The sequence below is a fragment of the Piliocolobus tephrosceles genome, chromosome 4, assembly GCF_002776525.5.
Source record: "Piliocolobus tephrosceles isolate RC106 chromosome 4, ASM277652v3, whole genome shotgun sequence".
NCBI classification, from domain to species: Eukaryota; Metazoa; Chordata; class Mammalia; order Primates; family Cercopithecidae; genus Piliocolobus; species Piliocolobus tephrosceles.
Genome location: NC_045437.1, coordinates 78,049,594 through 78,071,434, shown reverse-complemented (window position 1 = coordinate 78,071,434; position 21,841 = coordinate 78,049,594). Strand labels below are relative to the sequence as shown.

The following is a 21,841-nucleotide window of genomic DNA, read 5'->3' as shown; positions in this document are numbered from 1 at the left end:
TTTCTTGTCTTCTCACTTTGGAATTTTTTTGCTCTTGCTTCTCTCGTTCTTTTCATTGTGATGTTAGGGTGTGGATTTTAGATCTTTCCTGCTTTCTCTTCTGGGCATTTAGTGCTATAAATTTCTCTCTACACACTGCTTTAAATGTGTCTCAGAGATTCTGGTATGTTGTGTCTTTGTTCTCATTGGTTTCAAAGAACTTATTTATTTCTGCCGTCATTTTGTTATGTACCCAGTAGTCATTCAGGACCAGGTTGTTCAGTTTCCATGTAGTTGAGCGATTTTGAGTGAGTTTCTTAATCCTGAGTTCTAATTTGATTGCACTATACACTGAGAGACTGTTTGTTATGATTTCCATTCTTTTGCATTTGCTGAGGAGTGTTTTACCTCCAATTATGTGGTCGATTTTAGAATAAGTGCTATGTTGTGCTGAGAAGAATGTATATTCTGTTCATTTGGGGTAGAGAGTTTTGTATGTGTCTATTAAGTCTGCTTGGTCCAGAGCCGAGTTCAAGTTCTGAATATCCTTGTTAATTTTCTATCTCATTGATCTGTCTAATATTGACAGTGGGATGTTAAAGTCTCCCACTATTATTGTGTGGGAGTCTAAGTCTCTTTGTAAGTCTCTAAGAACTTTCTCTATGAATCTGGGTGCTCCTGTATTGGGTTCATATATATTTAGGATAGTTACTCTTCTTGTTGAATTGATTCCTTTACCAATATGTAATGTCCTTCTTTGTCTCTTTCGATCTTTGTTTGTTTAAAGTCTGTTTTATCAGAGACTAGGATGTAACCCCTGTTTTCTTTCTTTTTTTTTTTTTTTTGCTTTCCATTTGCTTGGTAAATATTCCTCCAGCCCTTTATTTTGAGCCTATGTCTGTCTTTGCACGTGAGATGGGTCTCCTGAATACAGCACACTGCTGGGTCTTGACTCTTTATCCAATTTGCCAGTTTGTATCTTTTAAGGGAAGCATTTAGCCCGTTTACATTTAAGGTTAATATTGTTAAGTGTGAATTTGATGCTGTCATTATGATGCTAGCTGATTCTTTTGCCTGTTAGTTGATGCAGTTTCTTCATAATGTTGATGGTCTTTATAATTTGATATGTTTTTGGAGTGGCTGGTACCGGTTGTTCCTTTCCATGTTTAGTGCTTCCTTCAGGAGCCTGGTGGTGACAAAGTCTCTCAGCATTTGCTTGTCTGTAAAGGATTTTATTTCTCCTTCACTTATGAAGCTTAGTTTGTCTGGATATGAAATGCTGGGTTGAAAATTCTTTAAGAATGTTGAATATTGGCCCCCACTCTCTTCTGGCTTATAGGGTTTCTGCAGAGAGATCCACTGTTATTCTGATGGGCTTCCCTTTGTGGGTAACCTGACCTTTCTCTCCGGCTATCCTTAACATTTTGTCCTTCATTTCAACCTTGGTGAATCTGACGATTATGTGTCTTAGGGTTGCTCTTCTCAAGGAGTACCTTTGTGGTATTCTCTGTATTTCCTGAATTGGAATGTTGGGCTGTCTTGCTAGACTGGGGAAGTTCTCTTGGATAATATCCTGAAGAATGTTTTGCAACCTGGTTCCATTCTCCCTGTCACTTTCAGGTACACCAATCCAACGTAGATTTGGTCTTTTCACATAGTCCCATATTTCTTGGAGGCTTTGTTTATTTTCATTCTTTTTTCTCTTATCTTGTCTTCTTGCTTTATTTCATTAAGTTGATCTTCAATCTCTGATATCCTTTCTTCTGCTTGATTGATTTAGCTATTGATACTTGTATATGCTTCACGAAGTTCTCATGCTGTGTTTTTCAGCTCCATCAGGTCATTTGTGTTCTTCTCTAAACTGGTTATTCTAGTTAGCAATTCCTCTAACCTTTTTTAAAGATTCTTAACTTCCTTGCCTTGGGTTAGAACACGCTCCTTTAGCTCGGAGGAGTTTGTTATTACCCACCTTCTGAAGCCTTTTTCTGTCAGTTCATCGAACTCATTCTCCATCCAGTTTTTTTCCCTTCCTGGCAAGAAGTTGTAATCCTTTTGTGGAGAAGAGACATTTTGGTGTTTGGAATTTTCAGCCTTTTTACACTGTTTTCTCCCCATCTTCATGGGTTTATCTACCTTTGGTCTTTGATGATGGTGACCTTCAGATGAGGTATCTGAGTGGACGTCCTTTTTGTTGATGTTGATGCTATTCCTTTCTGTTTGTTAGTTTTCCTTCTGACAGTCAGGACCCTCTGCTGCAGGTCTGCTGGAGTTTGCTGGAGGTCCACTCAAGACCCTGTTTGCCTGGGTATTCCCAGCAGAGGCTGCAGAACAGCAAAGATTCCTTCCTGTTTCTTCCTCTGGAAGCTTTGTCCCATGGGGCACCTGCCAGATGCCAGTCAGAGCTCTCCTGTATGAGGTGTCTGTCGGCCCCTACTGGGAGGTGTCTCCCAGTCAGGATACGCGGGGTTCTGGGACACACTTGAGGAGGCATTGTGTCCCTTATCAGAGCTCAACCGCTGTGCTGGGAGATCTACTGCTCTCTTCAGAGCCATCAGGCAGGGACGTTTAAGTCTGCTGAAGCTGAGCCCACAACTGCCCCTTCCCCCAGGTGCTCTGTCCCAGGGAGATGGGAGTTTTATCTTTAAGTCCCTGACTGGGGATGCTGCCTTTTTTTCAGAGATGCCCTGCCCAGAGAGGAGGAATCTAGAGAGGCAGTCTGGCCGGAGCAGCCTTGCTGAGCTGTGGTGGGCTCTGCTCACTTCGAACTTCCTGGTGGCTTTGTTTACACTGTAAGAGTAAAACTGCCTACTCAAGCCTCAGCAATAGTGGACGCCCCTCCCCTCACCAAGCTCGAGTGTCCCAGTTTGACCTCAGACTGCTGTGCTGGCAGCGAGAATTTCAAGCCAGTGGATCTTGGCTTGCTGGGCTCCATGAGCATGGGACCTGCCAAGCCAGACCACTCAGCTCCCTGGCTTCAGCCCCCTTTCCAGGGGAATGAATGGTTTTGTCTTGCTGGTGTTCCAGGTACCACTGGGGTATGAAAAAAACACTCCTGCAGCTAGCTCGGCGTCTCCCCAGATGGCCACCCAATTTTGTGCTTGAAACCCAGGGCCCTGATGGTGTAGACACCGGAAGGAATCTCCTGGTCTGCGGGTTGCAAAGACCATGTGAAAAGCTCAGTATCTGGGCTGGAGTGCACCGTTCTTCACAGCACAGTCCTTCACGGCTTCCCTTGGCTAGGGGAGGGAAATCCCCCGACCCCTTGCACTTCCCTGGTAAGGTGATGCCCCACCCTGCTTCGGCTCACCCTCCATGGGCTGCACCCACTGTCCAACCAATCTCAGTGAGATGAACCAGGTACCTCAGTTGGAAATGCAGAAATCACCCCCTTCTGCATCGATCTCGCTGATAGCTGCAGACTGGAACTGCTCCTATTCGGCCATCTTGCCAGCAAATCCCACGGTGCCTGATTTGCACACAACATTCAATAAAGAGTAGTCATTGTTATTAGTATGGCCACACTGAGAAACATTAAACTTCATTTAATTGATGACAGGGATCTTTATTGTTAATGAATTGTCGATAATTCCTTGGTAATCTTTTGGACTTTATCTGTTTACATCCCAGCATCCCAAAGAAAGATTGGTCTCCTTGAAGTCAGCAGTTTTGTCTTATTAATCACTGTGTCCTTTGACCTGGCTTAATGCCAGGACTACTCAGTAAAATGCCAGTTAACTCAGTAAGCATTAGTGAAATGTATAAGTTAGAAAAATAAACGATGTTTTTAGGAAGTTTGAATATGCAGAAAAGAAAAACATCTTGAGATATAATAGGTTTGAGAGGAAGATTTTAGAAAGAAGAAGCCTTGAGGATTGTCATAGACTGATGGAGAATTGGGGAAGAGGCAAAGATTGAAGGCAGAAAAGAGGACAGAGTTGATGAAGCAGAGCCAACAAGTGAGGGGATAGGGCCACGGGAGGATGGGACCAATGGCACAGGTAAAGAATGAGATTAGGTCTCAAGAGATTCCCTCTTTCCCTGAAAAGAAGAGCAAAGAGAAAGGTGCAAATGCAGTTTAACTTTGAAGGTAAGGCAGAAAAATCCAGGGGGCTTCTATTGGATAACCTCTTACCTTCTGCTAAGGGGAAGGGAGTAGAGCTGACTGAAGGGCCTGAACACAAAAGTTTTGGAACAACGGCAGGTTACATGATCGAAGTGAGTAGACCACCTAGCATCATTGAGGGCCCATACAAACCAACTGAAGCTGATCAGTTTGCTTGCTTGCATTTTTGTATACTTGTCCATTTATGCATTAACTAACTTTTAAAAATAAATATCAGCTGTATGGGTTTGCTGGTGTATTTGTCTTAACTTCTCTTGGGAAAACAGCTGCTGTATAGTCAGTATGTGCTGTAGATTTGGAGTCATGTCGCACACTATCTCTGCAGAGGTTCTTTTCTGTTTAAATATTGGTGGTCCGCTAACATCATAAGTGTGGTTTACAGTAATCGGCCTTTGTTTTTAAGTGCTGTCTTTTTCCATTATCATTAACCTGAATTTCCCATGCATGAACATTATCAGCATGATAAGGTGGAACTGCTTTATGGTATGCATTTAAGTAATCTTTAAGTCTGATCTGAAATAAAATGTGCTAGAACTACTGAGTTTTTTGTTTGTTTGTTTGTTTGTTTTTCCCTAGAGTTGGACAAGTTATAACCATCAGAGCAAAAGTTACTAGAGCATTCAGCACAAGCATGGAGGTAAGAGGCACCTTTTCAAAGGGCTGCCTGTTGGTGCTCATTTCTTCATTGTTTACAAAGGGTACATACAGCAGGAGGCCTAGACTAATATTTGGAATTAATGAGATTCTCTATTTCACAAGGCTCTGGAATGTGTAGTCAGGTCACAGGTAAATAATAGGCAGCGGATGTTTCCAGTGTTTCCTAGCTAAAATTCAACATGGCCAGGCATGGTGGCTCACACCTATAATCCCAGCAATTTGGGAGGCTGAGGCAGGAGGATCACTTGAGGCCAGGAGTTCGAGACCAGCCTGGGCAACATAGCAAGACCCAATCTTTAAGAAGAAAAAAAAATTAGCCAGCACAGTGGTAAGTGCCTGTAGCCCTGGCTACTTGGGAGGCGGAGGTGGGAGGATTGCTTGAGCCTAGGAGTTTGAGGCTACGGTGAGCTATGATTGTACCACTGCACTCTAGCCTGGGTGACATAGCAAGACTTTGTCTCTTAAAAAAAAAAAACAAAAAAAACTCACATTTCAACATGGTACAATATGGTATTTCTACATAGAAGGATATACAGAAAATAAACCTGCAAAAGAAAAGGACACTCTTAATTCTTTATAAAGTATAGATTTTATTTCTCAATCATGCTGACTCTACTATTATTCTATTTGTTCTCCATCCCCTCACCCTCTGATAGAAACTAGTCCCATGATTAACTAGTTTTTGAAAAGCAGGATAACTGGACTTTAGTAAGAAGGTAAATTTAGAAGATTTTTTTTCTGCATCCACTTGGTTTTCTTTTCTCTACCAGTGTGAATACCGGATTCTCGGGGGCTCTTGAGATCTCTATTCAGGTTAAATTAGGAGGAAAGGAGTTGCTGGATCTCATATTGCACCTTTCAGGTTGCTCAGGAGCCATCCTTCGATCTCTGGGCATGAAGACGTGGAAGAGCTTGCATTCGTTTGCTAGGGCTGCCGTAACAAAGCACCACAGACCGGATGGCCTAAACACAGAAAAGTATTGTCCCATGGTTCTGGGAGCTAGAAGTCCTACATCAATATATGGGCAGGGCTGGTTTCTCTAAGGACTGGAGGGATAATCTGTTCATGCTGCTTTCCTATTCTCCCATGGTTTTCTGTAGTCTTTGGTATTTCTTGGCTTCTGCTGCATCACCCGACCTCTGCCTTCATCTTTACATGTGTTCTCCTTGTGTAGGTGTCTGCTTCCAAATTTCCCATTTTTATAAAGATATCAGTCATATTGGATTAGGGGCCTGCCCCACCGCAGTCTGGCCTCATCTTAACTAATTACATCTGCAACAGCGCTATTTCCACATTTACGTTCAAAGGTACTGGGGGTTAGGACATAAGAATTTGGAAGGGGGAACACAGTTCAACTGTAACGACTGTTTTGATAGTAACCACGCCCTTGGTGATGGCTTTACCCTGATGTGGTCACCTCTTTTTTTTATTTTTGTTTTTGTTTTTGAGATGGAGTCTCACTCTGTTGCCAGGCTGGAATGCAATGGCAAGATCTCGGCTCACTGCAACCTCCGCCTCCCGGGTTCAAGCAATTCTCCTGCCTCAGCCTTCTGAGTAGCTGGGATTACAGGTGCCCGCCACCACTAATTTTTGTATTTTTAGTAGAGACAGGGTTTCACCATGTTGGCCAGGATGGTCTCGATCTTCTGACCTTGTGATCTGCCCGCCTTGGCCTCCCAAAGTGCTAGGCATGAGCTCACAGGCATGAGCCACTGCACCTGGCTGATATGGTCACTTTCTAGCAGTATCCAAATAAACAGAATAAAAAGCACTTGAAGAAAGCAGAAAGGAAATGCTCGTGAAAAAAAAACAAGCTCTGTCAGCGAATGGTGTTTCTGGACGCTGTTTATTCAACGCAGAGCTCTTAGCTTTTGCACACAGGAGCCTCTGGGTTTGGCCTGTCTCCTGAGGGTCACACATTCTCCTGATAGATAGTCCAAATATAGACAAAAGCTCCTTTTCATTTCTCCTTTTCCTCCTCTTCCTGAGACAGGCTAGAATTTCTAAAGGAGGCTTATCTAAAAGCTAAGAAAAGAAAAATAAAACCCAGTGAGTTTGAAACCACAGATTTCTGATGCTAGGGAAAGTAAACCCTAGCCTACACTGACTTTCCAGGCCCGATCTGCCATGCAGAATTTTGTTCTCTTTCATCCTCTGCAAATCATGACCAGGCAGCCTCTAGATTTTGTCGTATTTTCTACCACCTGTTAGAAATTTCTTGGGTTTTTTTTTTCCCCTAACTCTAGATGCCAACTAAACATTTTTATTTTTACTTTTTCAAACTGGAAATGTCCTTTATGGTCATCCTGTTCAATTTCAGTTTCCTGCCACAACTGAGGCCAGCCCTCTGCTACTTTGTTGAGCAGAAATAAATGACTGGCTTCCCCCTGAATCCACAGCAAGCAGGAACTCTGCTCTGTGCCAAACCCACTTCCAGGAGATTCTCAGACTCTATTGATCAGTCTCTTCCCTCTTCCCCGCTCTGGAAGGTGTGTGATGCGTTACTATTAATAGATTATATTGTCCCATTTGCACTAAAAGCACATTATTTGAGGGTTTTTTTTTTTTTTTTTTTTTTTTTTTTTTTTATTAAAAACACTTTTTTTTGGGTTTTTTTTTTTTTTTTTTTTTTTTTTTTTTGGTCCTTAGAACATGTCTTTAAAAATCAGTTTTATTGAGACATAATTTACAACATTAAAATTCTCCCGTTTTAATTATACATTTTGCTGAGCTTTGACAAAGTTATACAGTTGGATCACCACCACTATAATATACAACGTTCCCATCACTACACGAAGCCCCCTATGCCCCTTTGCAATCAGCTCCCTCACGTCCCAGCTTGTGACAACCACTCATTTACTTTAGGTCAGTACCCCTTTTTTTTTTTTGCCCTTTACTATATTTTGTATAAATGGAATGATATAGTATATATATAATCATTTGTGTCTAGTTTATTTTACTTAGCATAATGTGTTTGATTTCTGCTCTTGGTTATTATATTATTCTCATTCTATTAATTTTGGGTTTAATTTGCCTTTCTTTTTCTAGTGTCTTAAGATAGAATCTTGGGAAATTGATTGAACTTTTCTTTTTTTTCAAATATAAGCATTTAAAATCGTAAAATTTTCCTCAGTGTATTGCTTTACCTGCATCAAAATATGTCTTTTTTTCTTGTAAATTCTTCCCTGACCTCTAGTCTGTCTAGATGTGTGTTGTTTAATTTCCAAATCTCTGATGATTTTTCCAGACATATCTTTGTTTTTGATTTCTAATTTAATTCCTTTGCAGAGAGAGAACATAATTTTTATAATTTCAATTATTTTAAATTTGTTTAGACTTTTTTTAATGACCCAAAATATGGACTATTATGGTGAATGTTCTATATGTACTTGAAAAGAATGTGTTGCTTATAGTCAATGAAGTATTCTGCAGATGTCAGTTAGCCTAAATTGTTTCATAGCATTGTTCAAGTCTTCTGTATTATTATTATTATTATTTTGAGATGGAGTCTTGAACTGTCTCCCAGGCTGGAGTGCAGTGGTGCGATCTTGGCTCCCTGCAACTTCCGCCTCCCAGGTTCAAGTGATTCTCTTGCCTCAGCCTCCCGAATAGCTGGGATTACAAGTGTGCACCACCACACCCAGCTAATTTTTGTATTTTTAGTAGAGACAGGGTTTCACCATGTTCGCCAGGCTGGTCTTGAACTCCTGACCTCAGGTAATCCATTCACCTCAGCCTCCCAAAGTGCTGGGATTACAGGCGTGAGCCACTGTGCCCTGCCACGATTCTTAACTCTTCCTAATGTTGTGACCCTTTTATCATTATGAAGTGTACCTTTTTATCTCTGGTTTTTGTTTTGAAATCTACTTTGTCTGATATTAATTTAGCCAGACAAGCTTTCTTTGCATTAGTGTTTTTACCCCATCATTTCTCTTTTAACCTGTCTTATTTGTATATGTAAGTGGGTTTCTTATAAACAGAATATATTTGGATGCTATTTTTTTATTTATTCTAACAATCTCTGCCTCCTACCTGGAGTATTTAAACTGTTTACATTAGATTATCTATATGGCAGAGTTGAAATCTATCATCTGGCTATTTGTCTTCTATTTCTTTCATCTATTCTTTGTTTCTTCCTGTCCCCATCTTTTCCTGCAGTTTTTAGAGTGGAGTAATTTTTAGTAATCCATTTTATCTCCACTGTTGGTGTTTTAACTATACACATTTGTTTTGGTTTTAGTGTTTTTTCTCAGGTTTGCAATATGACCACTTAACTTATCTGAGACTACTTTCAAATAATATAATATCCCTTTGAATATAGAGTAATACCCTTATAACAATATACACACTTCCCTTCCCATGTCCTAGCCTTTGTGCCACTGTTGTCATACCTTTTACATGCACATATGTAGGAGGTAAACCCTACAATACATAGTTATTATGTATGTTTTAAACAGTCAATCATCTTTTTAAAATAATAAAAATGAAAAGAATGTATTTTTGATATATATATACCCACGTATTTGCCATTTCTGGTGTTCTTTATTCTTTTCTGTATTGTGTATCTCCAGATTTCTCCCTAGTGTCATTTTCCTTCTGTCTGAAGATATTCCTTTAGCATTTCTTTTTTCAGCTTTTGTGTAAAAATGTCTTTGTTTCATCTTCATATTTAAAAGATGTTCATATTCAGTAGGTATAGAATTCTAGCCTGGCAGCAGAATTATGTAAATTATGATATGACTTGAGTTTTTTGAGCTACTGGATCTATGGATTTATGGTTTCTAAGAAATGTGGATTTTTTCAGCTATTTTATCTTCAAATTTTTTTCCTGTCTTTTGTGCTCTCTCTCCTTTTGGACTTTAGAGTTTTAGACTTCTTGTTAATGTTCCACAGGTCACTGATACTGTTCTTTTATTTTTTTTCTTTCAGTCTTCCTTTCTCTTCATGCTACATTCTGTGTAGCTTCTTTTGTCATCTTCAGCTTCACTGACTTTTTCCCCTGCATTAACTAAACTGCTCTTAACCTTATCTGGTTTGTTTTTTATTTCAGATGTTATATATTTTTTTATCTTAGAAAGTCCCACTTTGTTTTTTATATTTTCCATTCTTTCCTTATTATTTTCATCTTTTTCTCTATATTGGAAGTCAGCAAACTATGGCCTATAGACCTGTTTTACGAATAAAATTTTTTTGGAGCACAGCTATATCCATTCATTTATGTTTTGTCTGTGTTGCTATCACAGTACATTGGCAGAGATGAGTAGTGGCAGTACAGTCCATGTGACCACAACACTTAAAATATTTACTATCTGGCCTTATCCTTTAAGAAGATGTTGCTGACTCCTGTTCCAAATCTCTGAGTTCATGGTGCCTATATTTAATTGTTGTTTAATTGTAATCTTTAATTAATTGTAATTAATCTTTAATTTAATTGTAATCTTTTGTTGTCATTCCATCATTTCTGTTATCTGTTGTTTTATTTATATTACCTTTCACCTAATAATTTTCTTGCATCTAATAATTTTTATTCGATGCGAGCATTGTGAATTTTATATTGTTTAGTGCCGGCTTTTGTTATATTTCTTTAAAAAGAGTGTCAGACTTTTCCTGGCAGGAAGATGTTGTTACTTGCAGATTGGTTTGAGCTTTTAAAGATCTGTTTTAGGGCCGGGTGCGGTGGCTCCAGCCTGTAATCCCAGCACTTTGGGAGGCCGAGACGGGCGGATCACGAGGTCAGGAGATCGAGACCATCCTGGCTAACCCGGTGAAACCCCGTCTCTACTAAAAAATACAAAAAATACTAGCCGGGCGAGGTGGCGGGCGCCTGTAGTCCCAGCTACTCGGGAGGCTGAGGCAGGAGAATGTCGTAAACCCGGCAGGAGAATGGCGTGAACCCGGCAGGCGGAGCTTGCAGTGAGCTGAGATCCGGCCACTGCACTCCAGCCTGGGCGACAGAGCAAGACTCCGTCTCAAAAAAAAAAAAAGAAAGAAATGTCTGTTCATATCCTTTCCCCACTTTTTGATGGGGTTGTTTGTTTTTTTCTTGTATATTTGTTTGAGTTCTTTGTAGATTCTGGATATTAGCCCTTTGTCATATTTCTCAAAAGAAGACATTCATACAGCCAACAGACACATGAAAAAATGCTCATCATCACTGGCCATCAGAGAAATGCAAATCAAAACCACAATGAGATACCATCTCACACCAGTTAGAATGGCAATCATTAAAAAATCAGGAAACAACAGGTGTTGGAGAGGATGTGGAGAAATAGGAACACTTTTACACTGTTGGTGGGATTGTAAACTAGTTCAACCATTATGGAAAAAAGTATGGCAATTCCTCAAGGATCTAGAACTAGATGTACCATATGACCCAGCCATCCCACTACTGGGTATATACCCAAAGGATTATAAATTATTCTACTACAAAGACACATACACACGTATGTTTATTGCGGCACTATTCACAATAGCAAAGACTTGGAATCAACCCAAATGTCCATCTGTGACAGACTGGATTAAGAAAATGTAGCACATATACACCATGGAATACTATGCAGCCATAAAAAAAGATGAGTTTGCGTCCTTTGTAGGGACATGGATGCAGCTGGAAACCATCATTCTTAGCAAACTATCACAAGAAGAGAAAACCAAACACTGCATGTTCTCACTCATAGGTGGGAACTGAACAATGAGATCACTTGGACTCGGGAAGGGGAACATCACACACTGGGGCCTATCATGGGGAGGGGCAAGGGGGGAGGGATTGCATTGGGAGTTATACCTGATATAAATGATGAATTGATGGGTGCTGACGAGTTGATGGGTGCAGCACACCAACATGGCACAAGTATACATATGTAACAAACCTGCACGTTATGCACATGTACCCTAGAACTTAAAGTATAATAAAAAATAAAAATAAAAATAAAAATAAATAAAAAAAAAGAAAGAAAAAAAAAGATCTGTTTTAAACTCTTCTATGGAAGATTTAGAATACTCTACTCTACGGCTACTTTAGACCCTCTTCTAGGTTGGGATCTTCTATTATCTCTATGAAGCTGTTCTATATTCAGTGAAATCTGGCTGGAGAGAACTCAAAAGATTCCCAGCTGTGTGTGAGTTCTTGGAATTGTCCATGTTACAGTTTCCCAGGAATTGCTTGTTCCTCAGAAGCTGTTCTTGTCTGGCCTTGTGGGGTTTCACCCTGTATATAGTCCAGTTAGTATCAACTCAAAGACTCACATTCGTATTTCTGGAATTCTTTCTTTTCTTTAGCTTACTTCTCTGGTACTCTACCCCACAAATTTTAGCTCCATTCAATTGAGCAGAGTTAGGTTTTCCTTCCCTAACCTAACTGTAAATTACCTTTAGCCTGAGAACCTGGGAACACAGTGCTCCTCTCATTGTTTTTCCCGCCTTGGGGATCAAAGTCCTGTGTTGCCTATTTTTGTAGGTGTGAAAATAGATGCTTCCTATATTTTGTCCAGTTTTCCAGTTGTTTTCACAGAATGTAATTCCAATCTTACCTAATCTCTTATAACACAATGAAATTCTCCCTGGCATATGTTTTTGAAACATTCGGTTATCACATATAACTAAGTTAACTGTTCTAGTAGAAGATAGTGTTTAGAACTTATTTTAACACTCCAGAATTGTTGCTTTGTTTTTACTGTTAGATATTTTATTTTATTTTTCATTTGTCCATTTCTCTAAAAGCAGAAAGCTGTATGGGATTGAGGGTTGAGAGAGTTGGGAATAGATAGTTTAATTTTGGCTAATCACCATCTAGTTAATTTAGGATTTACCATGTAAATACTAATTTGCATTTATGAGTTGAGTGACTTAAAATGAGTCATAGATTATTGATTATTCTTTTTACATGGTGTACATGGTAAAGATACAGATACAGATATTCTTCATTGTTGACAACACAGTGCTGAGCTGTGCCTGAGATCGCTCATTATTTTCAGAAGATAATATTACTCATCTGAAACATTTGGGAAAAGGTTTATTAGCCAGAATCTAAAGACAAGTCTCGGAGTTTACCAACACTTCTGCAAAGTGCAATCCTGAGGACCAAGCTTCAGAGCTCTTCACACAGGGGGAAATCTAGCCCATTGTAGTATCAACATAAAGTATCTCAGCTACCTTCTTATTACTCCTGAACAATTAATCACAGAAACAAAGCTGTAAATACATGATGCAATTCTGTCCAGGTTAGCTTGGTCCTAGGAAACCCTGAGAGTATGCTGCCTAGAGACATTTTAAAAAAGAAAAAAAGCTCTGAGGGTAAAGGCTAAAAAAAGTTATGATACATCTCTCTGGTGGTTTTATGAGGCAGTCACCAATATCTTGTTTTAAAAAGCATATTTAGTAATAAGTTTAAAAGAGCTTATCATATAATGTCAAATTTTTAAAAATTGGAACAGGCCAGGTGCAATGACTCACCCCTGTAATTCCAGCACTTTGGGAGGCCGAGGTGGGTAGATCATAAGGTCAAGAGGTTGAGACCATCCTGGCCAACATGGTGAAATCTTGTCTCTACTAAAAATACAAAAAATTAGCTGGGTGTTGTGCCGCGTGCCTGTAGTCCCAGCTATGACAGATGCTGAGGCAGGAGAATGGCTTGAACCCGGGAGGCGGAGCTTGCAGTGAGCCAAGATTGTGCCACTGCACTCCAGCCTGGCGACAGAGCGAGACTCTGTCTCAAAACAAAACAAAACAAAATCAGAACATAAAACTGTAAATACATTACAATAATTTTATATACACATGCATATATACACACACATATTTCATGTCATATGTATATAATATATTATGAAATGTGTGTATATATTATGTAATATATATGTGTATTATGGGATATGTATGTGTACATATTATATATCATATATAATATTTATATATCATATGTGATATATAAATATAAAAAGCTAGAAGAAAATTCACCTAAAATTTAATAATTATTATCTCTGGGTAATGGGATTACTGATAATATATACTCTGGATAGTCAGATTCCACAAATTTTACATGATAAATAATTTTTATAATCAGAAAAAGTTAATTGTCCAATGTTATAGAACATCACTGAAAGAATTCTATTGCTTAAAAATAAATTAAAATTCTGGTTTCATTTTTAAAATGAGTTTGCTATGAAAGAGAGTGTTGGTGCATACATATGACTACATTTTGAATGCTGAAATCTGAACTGTTTCTGGATGGCCAAGAGTGTATTTATTTATCTTTTTTTTCATCGTAGATCAGTATCAAGGTCATGGTACAGGACATGCTCACTGGCATTGAGAAGCTTGTTAGTGTGGCTTTCTCCACATTTGTAGCCAAACCAGTTGGAAAAGAAAAGGTAAATTTTGTATGTGAAGATGTATCTAGCATGTAATTCAGGGACATAGTAACAATTGCATCAGAATGTTATAGAAAAAAATGACATTTCTTCTTTCCATGAGATATACTTTCCCAAGATTTATTATTCACCAATATTTATTGTAAAAGTTATCATTCTGTGGTAACATCAGAGGAACAGGAACTTTAGAGAAAAGTACCTTAGAGAAAAGACGATATAGAAAGTTTGTAAAATACAAAAAAAATTCCACATTGTTTTAAATGATCTGAAGTTCATATCAGTTTCTTTAAAATACTGTCTACTGGTTTAGTGCTTTTCATTTGTGGTCATATAACTCAAAACTGAGTTAAAATAAAATCTTTTTTAAAAAAATCAAGAGCAGTTTAGCAAGCAGTTGCATGTTATAGATTAACCATTGTTAATACCTGAAGGAAAATTGTCAACATTGCTGAGTTATTGAAGTTTAAAAATAAGCTTCTGGGCATGTGGGGTGAAAACACCCTCTGAAGCGATACTTTGGCCTGGTGAGTGTGCCTAGCCAGCTGCCCAGCCACGACCCAGATCCACTCATCTGGAGGATGCTAGGGATTTGCTCCTTATAATTTCTTGGCTTTTTTTTTTTTTTTTTCCGGTGTCAAGGTGCCTGGAGGAGGGTCCCGTTTAGTCTAAACACTGTGATAATTCAATCTAGAATATGAGTCTTTCACTCCAAGGATCATCCCAGAGCTAGACATAGTGGCTTCTCCTAGCCCTATTCTGAAGCAAGGAGAGGTCCTTCTCTGTCTCTTTGTCTGAAGCCTTCTTCAGACTGCTTCCCACTTTAAAGCCAGACAAATGTTTCCACTGTACCCAGGAGAGGTGGTGGCAGAACCACACTCACCAGCTCCTCTTCCTCATGTGAGCCAGGAGGCATAGAGACGGGCTAGGGCTGAGTTGGATCATCATAGTGCCAATGGCAGGTGTCCCTGCAGAGCTTTTTACCCTTGGGGCACTTCTCCCACTCTTAGTCTTTTGTTTTTGAGCAGAGTCTCACTCTGTCACCCAGGCTGGAGTGCAGTGGCACAATCTCAGCTCACTGCAACCTCCACCTCCCAGGTTCAAGCGAGTCACCTGCCTCAGCCTCCCAAGTAGCTGGGATTACAGGCTCCCACCACCGTGCCTGGCTAATTTTTCTTTTTTTTTTTTTTTTTTGTATTTTTAGTAGAGATGGGGTTTCACCATGTAGTCAGGCTGGTCTGCCCGCCTTGACCTCCCAAAGTTCTGAGGTGTGAGCCATGGCACCTGGCCTCCACTCTCAGTTAACATTAAACACGTTGCAAGGCAAATTCATATTGCCCAAGGGTGTTGTTTTTCAAGTGGAAGTTCATATCAGCTAATTCTATTTGTTTAAATGCAGTTTTCTGGGCCATATCATGGACCTACTGAATTAGAATCACTAGCGTGGAAACTTGGAATCTGTACTTTGCCAAAGCATCCCACAGAGCCTGTGTTCACTAAAATCTGAGACACTGAGATAGTCTTCCCAACCATTCTGTTTTTCCTGGCATCCCCACAAATCACCAGACTCTTGGAAATGAGAGAATATGAGATGGGTGCAGGTGCCCGTATCTGAGAGCAAGTGACAAAGGAACACACCTTGCCATCCCATTCCTTTGCATGGGGCAGCAGAGGAAGACCGTCATTTTCCCCCTCCAGCCTCAGACTTCTCACTCCAACTTCATGGATGTGTGGAATAAAAATATAATAGTTGGCCGAGCATGGTAGCTCATGCCTGTAATCCCAGCACTTTGGGAAGCCGAGGCAGGTGTATCACCTGAGGTCAGGAGTTCAAGACCAGCCTGGCCAACATGCAGAAACCCCCCCCCCCTCCAAAAATACAAAAATTAACTGGGCATGGTGGTGCATGCCTATAATTCCAGCTACTTGGGAGGCTGAGGCAGGAGAATCGCTAGAACCCAGGAGGCAGAGGTTGCAGTGAGCCAAGATCGCGCCATTGCACTCCAGCCTGGGCAGCAAGAGCAAAACTCCATCTCTAAAAAAAAAAAAAAGAATAGAATAGTAACACTTCAGTCCAATCTCTCTTGAGACTGGAGAACTGGTTTCTGAAAGTGGAAAGTCAGATCCATTATGGTGCTAGCATAATTGGTTGGTTCAGATAACCTTAACTGTAAAGCACCTTTCCAGACGAACTTATTTCCTAGTTGCTAATATGCTGGTTCAGTAGCTCATCACAAAGAGACCCATGAAAAATCAGTGGTTTGGTTTGAAACCATAGGACTACCTGAATCACTGTTCACAGTGAGTTTATTTTTAGGATGAAATTGGTTCAAAGCATAATGCAGGCTGATTAAAAAACAAAAAAGAAATTGGCAATGATTAACCAGACTTAGTTTAACAATTGCACAGGCCAGATCATTGAAGGAACGTGCAAGACTCCACAGGGTACACTTATGCAAAGCCTTCCTAAGCTAAAGCAGATGGTGCGGCGGGAGAAAGCAAGCACAGGCCAGCCTCAGAGAGGGTCGAGGCCTCCAGGCACAGCCATGCCTCAGGGGCCTTAGTCACACAAGATGTACTTCTGCGGAGTAGGATCACCAAAACATACGCAAGGTATCTTGGTTTCAGGAGAACCAACACACAAGTTTACCAAGCAGTCTTGTATACCCTGCTAGTCACACAACTAAAACAACACTGCAAAAATTGTTAAATCATGCTGGGTGCAGTGTCTCACACTTATAATTACAGTGCTTTGGGAGGCTGAGAAGGAAAGATTGCTTGAGGCCAGGAGTTTGAGACAAGCCTGGGCAACATAGTGAGCCCTCATCTCTACAAAAAATAAAAATAAAAATAAATTAGACAGGCATAGTGACGCTTGCCTGCAGTCCTACTGGGAGGATCCCTTGAGCTGGGATTTTGAGGTTGCAGGAAGCTATGATTACACCACTATGCTCCAAATTACACACTGTTCAACAGAGTTTCAAAAAAAAGAAAAAAAAAGGAGTTAAACCAGTGCATGCCATCAATCTACACATTCCTAACCAAACTCCACAAGGTAGTCCAGGGGAGTTTTGGACTTTAAGCAGCATATTATAAATCACCAGCTTATTTTTTTTTCTTTTTTTTTTGAGATGGAGTCTCACTCTGTCTCCCAGGCTGGAGTGCAGTGGCATGATCTTGGCTCACTGCAACCTCCTTTTCCTGGGTTCAAGCGATTCTTGTTCCTCAGCCTCCTAAGTAACTGGGATTACAGACGTGCTCTACTATACCCTGTTACTTTTTGTATTTTTAGTAGAGACAGTGTTTCACCATGTTGTCCAGGTGCAGTGGCTCACACCTATAATCTTGAACACCTGACCTCAAGTGACTTGCCCGCCTCAGCCCCTGCAAAGTGCTGGGATTACAGGTGTTAGCCCCCACACCCAGGGATCACTAGCTTATTTCATCCTTATCTTGGTCAAGGGTCAATATAAGACTTTGAGTATCTTGGAAATAAGCATGGAGCAACCCCAGTCTAGCTTCAAGGTGACTCTTCCTTCTACACACAGGGTCAGCAGAGGACATTTGTGTAAGAATTTGAGCTCTTGGTTCTGTTGCCTCATATTTCCAGGTTTCTGGAGGTTGGTGAAAGCTTTATTCCCACATATTGATTCTTTTGTTTTGCTTGTTAGATAATGTTTTCACCATGTAATGAAATTTCCAAATTGGGAATACCTCATAATATAAGATAGCTTTCTCTCGAACAACTTTATTCCCTCTCTTTGCTTTCTTAATTTTGCAAGACAGGAAACATTTAGATTTCAGTGGAGTCAAAGTCTCCCTCCTCATTCATCAATTTGAATAATTTCTTATTTTGTAGTTCTGTTGAAAAATTTTAAAATCAGGGAAAATTAACAGAGAGAACTTTTTGAAACACGTATCTTATTGCATGAAGAAATAATTAAGCCTGTATTCAATTTTTTTAGTTTAAAAATAATTTAAGAAAAAATTTAGTTATAACATGTTTAGTGAAAACACTCATAAAAGCTCTATTTACTTGAGTTAGAGAACCATGTAGCATATCATTTGTTTTTGCAAAATTCATGCTGTGCTTTTATAATTTAACAAGGCAATAAAAGATAAATGCTTTTCTCTCTCTAGATTCATTTAAAACCAGTCACACTTCTAACTGAACAAGATCATGTGGAACATAATCTGGCTGCTGAGAGAAGGAAAGTTCGATTACAACATGAAGATACCTTTAACAATTTAATGAAGGAAAGTAGCAAGTTTGATGGTCAGTAAATCCACTTATAAGAACTTTAATTCTATGACTGTGACAGGCAAAGGAGTCTTTTGTTAGAGCACACTTATTTTCACCTTATTATTACCATTCAATCCTGATGACACTAGGTATCTTTTCCAACAAACCTGGTGACTAGAGAAGGAAGGGCCTGGCCATTGAGAATGTAACTGCTGACACCTAACGCCTCTTTAAATTGGAAGATCTCCAGGAGAGGAGATGGGGAAAAAGAGTGACAGGGACCAGGCAGTCATTAGTAAGCATGTGTTCGCTAATGATGGCTGAATGAAGGGTTGATGACAATGCCGTACTTTGACACAGTGCTTCGTGGCTTACTAAGCAGTTTCTCATCCACAGTTTCATAGGAGCTGCAAGTAATCTCAACAGAGCAGGAAGCTGCAACTCTGAGCAGGAAAGAAACTTGCTAAGGATCATATGGGATATGAGCGGAGGCTGTAAGATCATGCTCCTGTTGCCTGTTGCTTTCCACAATCACCCTGTGTTTTATGAGCCACACTTCCTTCGTTCTCTGGCAGTGATTTCCTGGGCTCTTTGATGCCTCCTGGAGCCAGACTGGTGGGGAAAGGCAGAGCACCGCCCCTGCCCCTCCTCTGCCCTTTCTTTTTGTCTGACCCCATCTTCTGAAGCCCCAGGGGATGCCAGTGGAGAGCACAATGAGGGAGGGGAGGAAGTGGAGTGAGCCTGCCCAGGCCCCACAAGCTGACCACTGCCAGGAGGGCAGAAGGTTCAGCACCCCTTGGCTCCAAAGGAAGGCACAGGAAGAAGAGGAAGGAAAGGAGAGGACAAGAACATGTCAGAATAAGGATGTCAAAAGAGAAGGAGAAAGAGTGCATAGAAATGCCAGAGGAAAGAGAGAGGTAGCAGCCAGTGTAGCAGAAGTGCAGAGCCTTTATTCTGCCCCAGGTGATATCCTGGGACCACCCCACAGAAGACTTCCGGGTTAAAAAAGAGATTTTTCAAAGGTTTCTACTCATTGCTGACCTTTCAAAGGTCAATGCCCATTACCAACTTTGTTTGGTTTTTTTGGATTTCTCTTTGAGACAGAGTTTCGCTCTTGTTGCCCAAGCTGGAGTGCAATGGTGCGAACTCGGCTCATTACAACTTCTGCCTCCCAGTTTCAAGCAATTTTCCTCCTCAGCCTCCCTAGGTAGCTGGGATTACAGGTGCCTGCCACCATGCCCAGCTAATTTTGTATTTTTATTAGAGACAGGGTTTCGCCATGTTGACCAGGCTGGTCTTGAACTCCTGACCTCAGGTGATCCGCCTGCCTCAGCCTCCCAAAGTGCGGGGATTATAGGCATGAGCCACTGTGTCCAGCCCAGACCAAATTATTTTTAAGGAAATGAAGATTTCATCATTAAATGACGGTGTTAAGAAGAGCAAGTCTCTGTAAAGCTAGTCTCAGCACCAAAATACATTTCAAATGCATTTTGCTCAAGTAATGAAATAGCTGAACCGAGAGAACAACCCTGAGGCAGATAAGACAACCATTAATAAAAACCAAAACCTGCTGTCTCCTCATCCCTAAAATCCCAAGGAAGAATGAAATGACAGATAAAATACTTACTAATGGGCAAACCCGTACTATGCATGACAAGTAAATCTCTTAGGACATCTTAGGAAAACTCAAGCATTTAACACAGTTTTTAATAAGTATATGCAGTTCCCCTGGTTTCACTGGTCTTCCTTTCTGCAGTTATGTCTTTTAAGAAAAGCTTTCTGTCCTTGTTGAAATTACACTATCTGAGTTCATAAGGAGAAAGTAGAAATAAGCCACTAAACAACCAGAAGTCGACTGACAATGTCAAAATACAGTTCTTCTTTTTTTTCTTTTTCCTTTTTTTTTTTTTTTTTTTTGAGATGGGGTCTCACTCTGTCACCCAGGCTGGAGTGCAGTGGCACAATCTTGGCTTACTGCAACCTCTGCCTCCCAGGTTCACGCGATTCTCCTGCCTCAGCCTCCAGAGTAGCTGGGACTACAGGCTCCCACCACCACGCCCAGCTAATTTTTGTGTTTTTAGTAGAGATGAGTTTTCACCACATTGGCCAGGCTGGTCTTGAGCTCCTGACCTCAGGTGATCCACCTGCCTTGGCTTCCCAAAGTGCTGGGATTACAGGTGTGAGTCACCGCACCCGGCAAGAAACAGTTCTTTTGAAATCTGTGCATGTTTATCCAGAGATTCTTATAAGAACTGCTTCCATCCTCTCCAAGTCATCCCTCATCTGAATCACATGTCTCAAGGTCATTCTCCACCCTTTTACCAGGAACTCTCTAGATCAAGCTGCTGCCCACCAGGAAGAGGGTGACCTTGTGATGCATGAGGTGCTGGCCAGTCTGCCCCGGTGCCTGCTGGATGGAGTGTGTGTGTGCGCTTGTGGATAAAATCACTCATAGTCATTTAGGTGGAAGGACTCCTTTCCTCTCAGCAGAAAGGAAAGACTACCAACTGACTGGTAGTTCTTTCCAACAATCTGTATGAAATGCCTGTCATGTGCCAGGAACCTGTTTGCCACTAGAGGTATAAAGATGAAAAATGCAGGGTCTTTGCTCTTGAGAAACTTGTAGTTTAGTGCTGGAGACAGACATATTTAATAGTTTCTAAGTAATATAGTAAGTGAACAGAGAGCTGTAGACTCTAAGTAATGTGGGAGCCCAGAGGAAGTGCCCTTGGGTGTTCACGAGAGACTTGCTGGACGAGGGGCTATGAGAAGAAAGTTGGGAAGGCGAGGAAGCATGTAGCAGTGAGGGTGAAGACACGGAGGCATGAACCAGGACGCTGTGTGCTGGGAAGCCACCAACACAAGAGTATTGCTAGAGAGAAAATGCAAGGTAGAGGGAGGCGGGAGAGGAAGAAGGTCGGATTGTGTCACAGAGGCTCCCTGGGCCATGCTGAGAAGCTTGTTCTTTCTTCTGTTCTTGATGGGAGCCATTGAAGGATTTTGAGCAGGGTTGGGGCATGACCGGGTTTGCACTTAATATGGTCGCTCTGGCTAGAGGGAGAGAGACCAGGGGAGAGGTGAGGGGTGCCTAACCCAGGCAGTAATAGTGGGGAAAGACAGGAGGGAAAGAGTTTAAAAATATACGCGAGGTCACATCAATAAAATAGGATCACTGATTGGCTGTGGGGAGAAGAGTGAGGAAGAAGGAGCATAGGCTGACTCCTGGGTGTCTGCTTGGAGCAGTTGGTTGGCAGTTGTGCCATGAACTGAGATCATGGATCTGAGGGGCAGGAAAGGGCAACTTTTAGGAGGTAGATGATGCGTTCAGTTTTAGGCATGTGGAGTCTGACGTGCCTGTGGACATCCAAAAGGAAGAGACCACAGCGGGGGAGATTCCACTGAGAGACAGCCGCTTAAAGAAGTAGTTCAAATGAAGACAGCCTGGAGCGCACAGGGTGCTGGGCGGAGAATGG

General features: G+C 40.9%; 1 protein-coding gene across 1 annotated transcript in view; it reads left to right on the top strand.

Annotated features, from left to right (window-relative positions):
* Nucleotides 1-21,841, top strand: part of ACOT12 (acyl-CoA thioesterase 12) — a 66,899-nt gene that overhangs the window by 18,061 nt on the left and 26,997 nt on the right. The window contains exons 3-5 of the mRNA XM_023215072.3: nt 4,679-4,739; nt 14,027-14,128; nt 18,266-18,401. Coding sequence (XP_023070840.1) covers nt 4,679-4,739; nt 14,027-14,128; nt 18,266-18,401 — 299 coding nt within the window. The remainder of the gene's footprint in view (nt 1-4,678; nt 4,740-14,026; nt 14,129-18,265; nt 18,402-21,841) is intronic.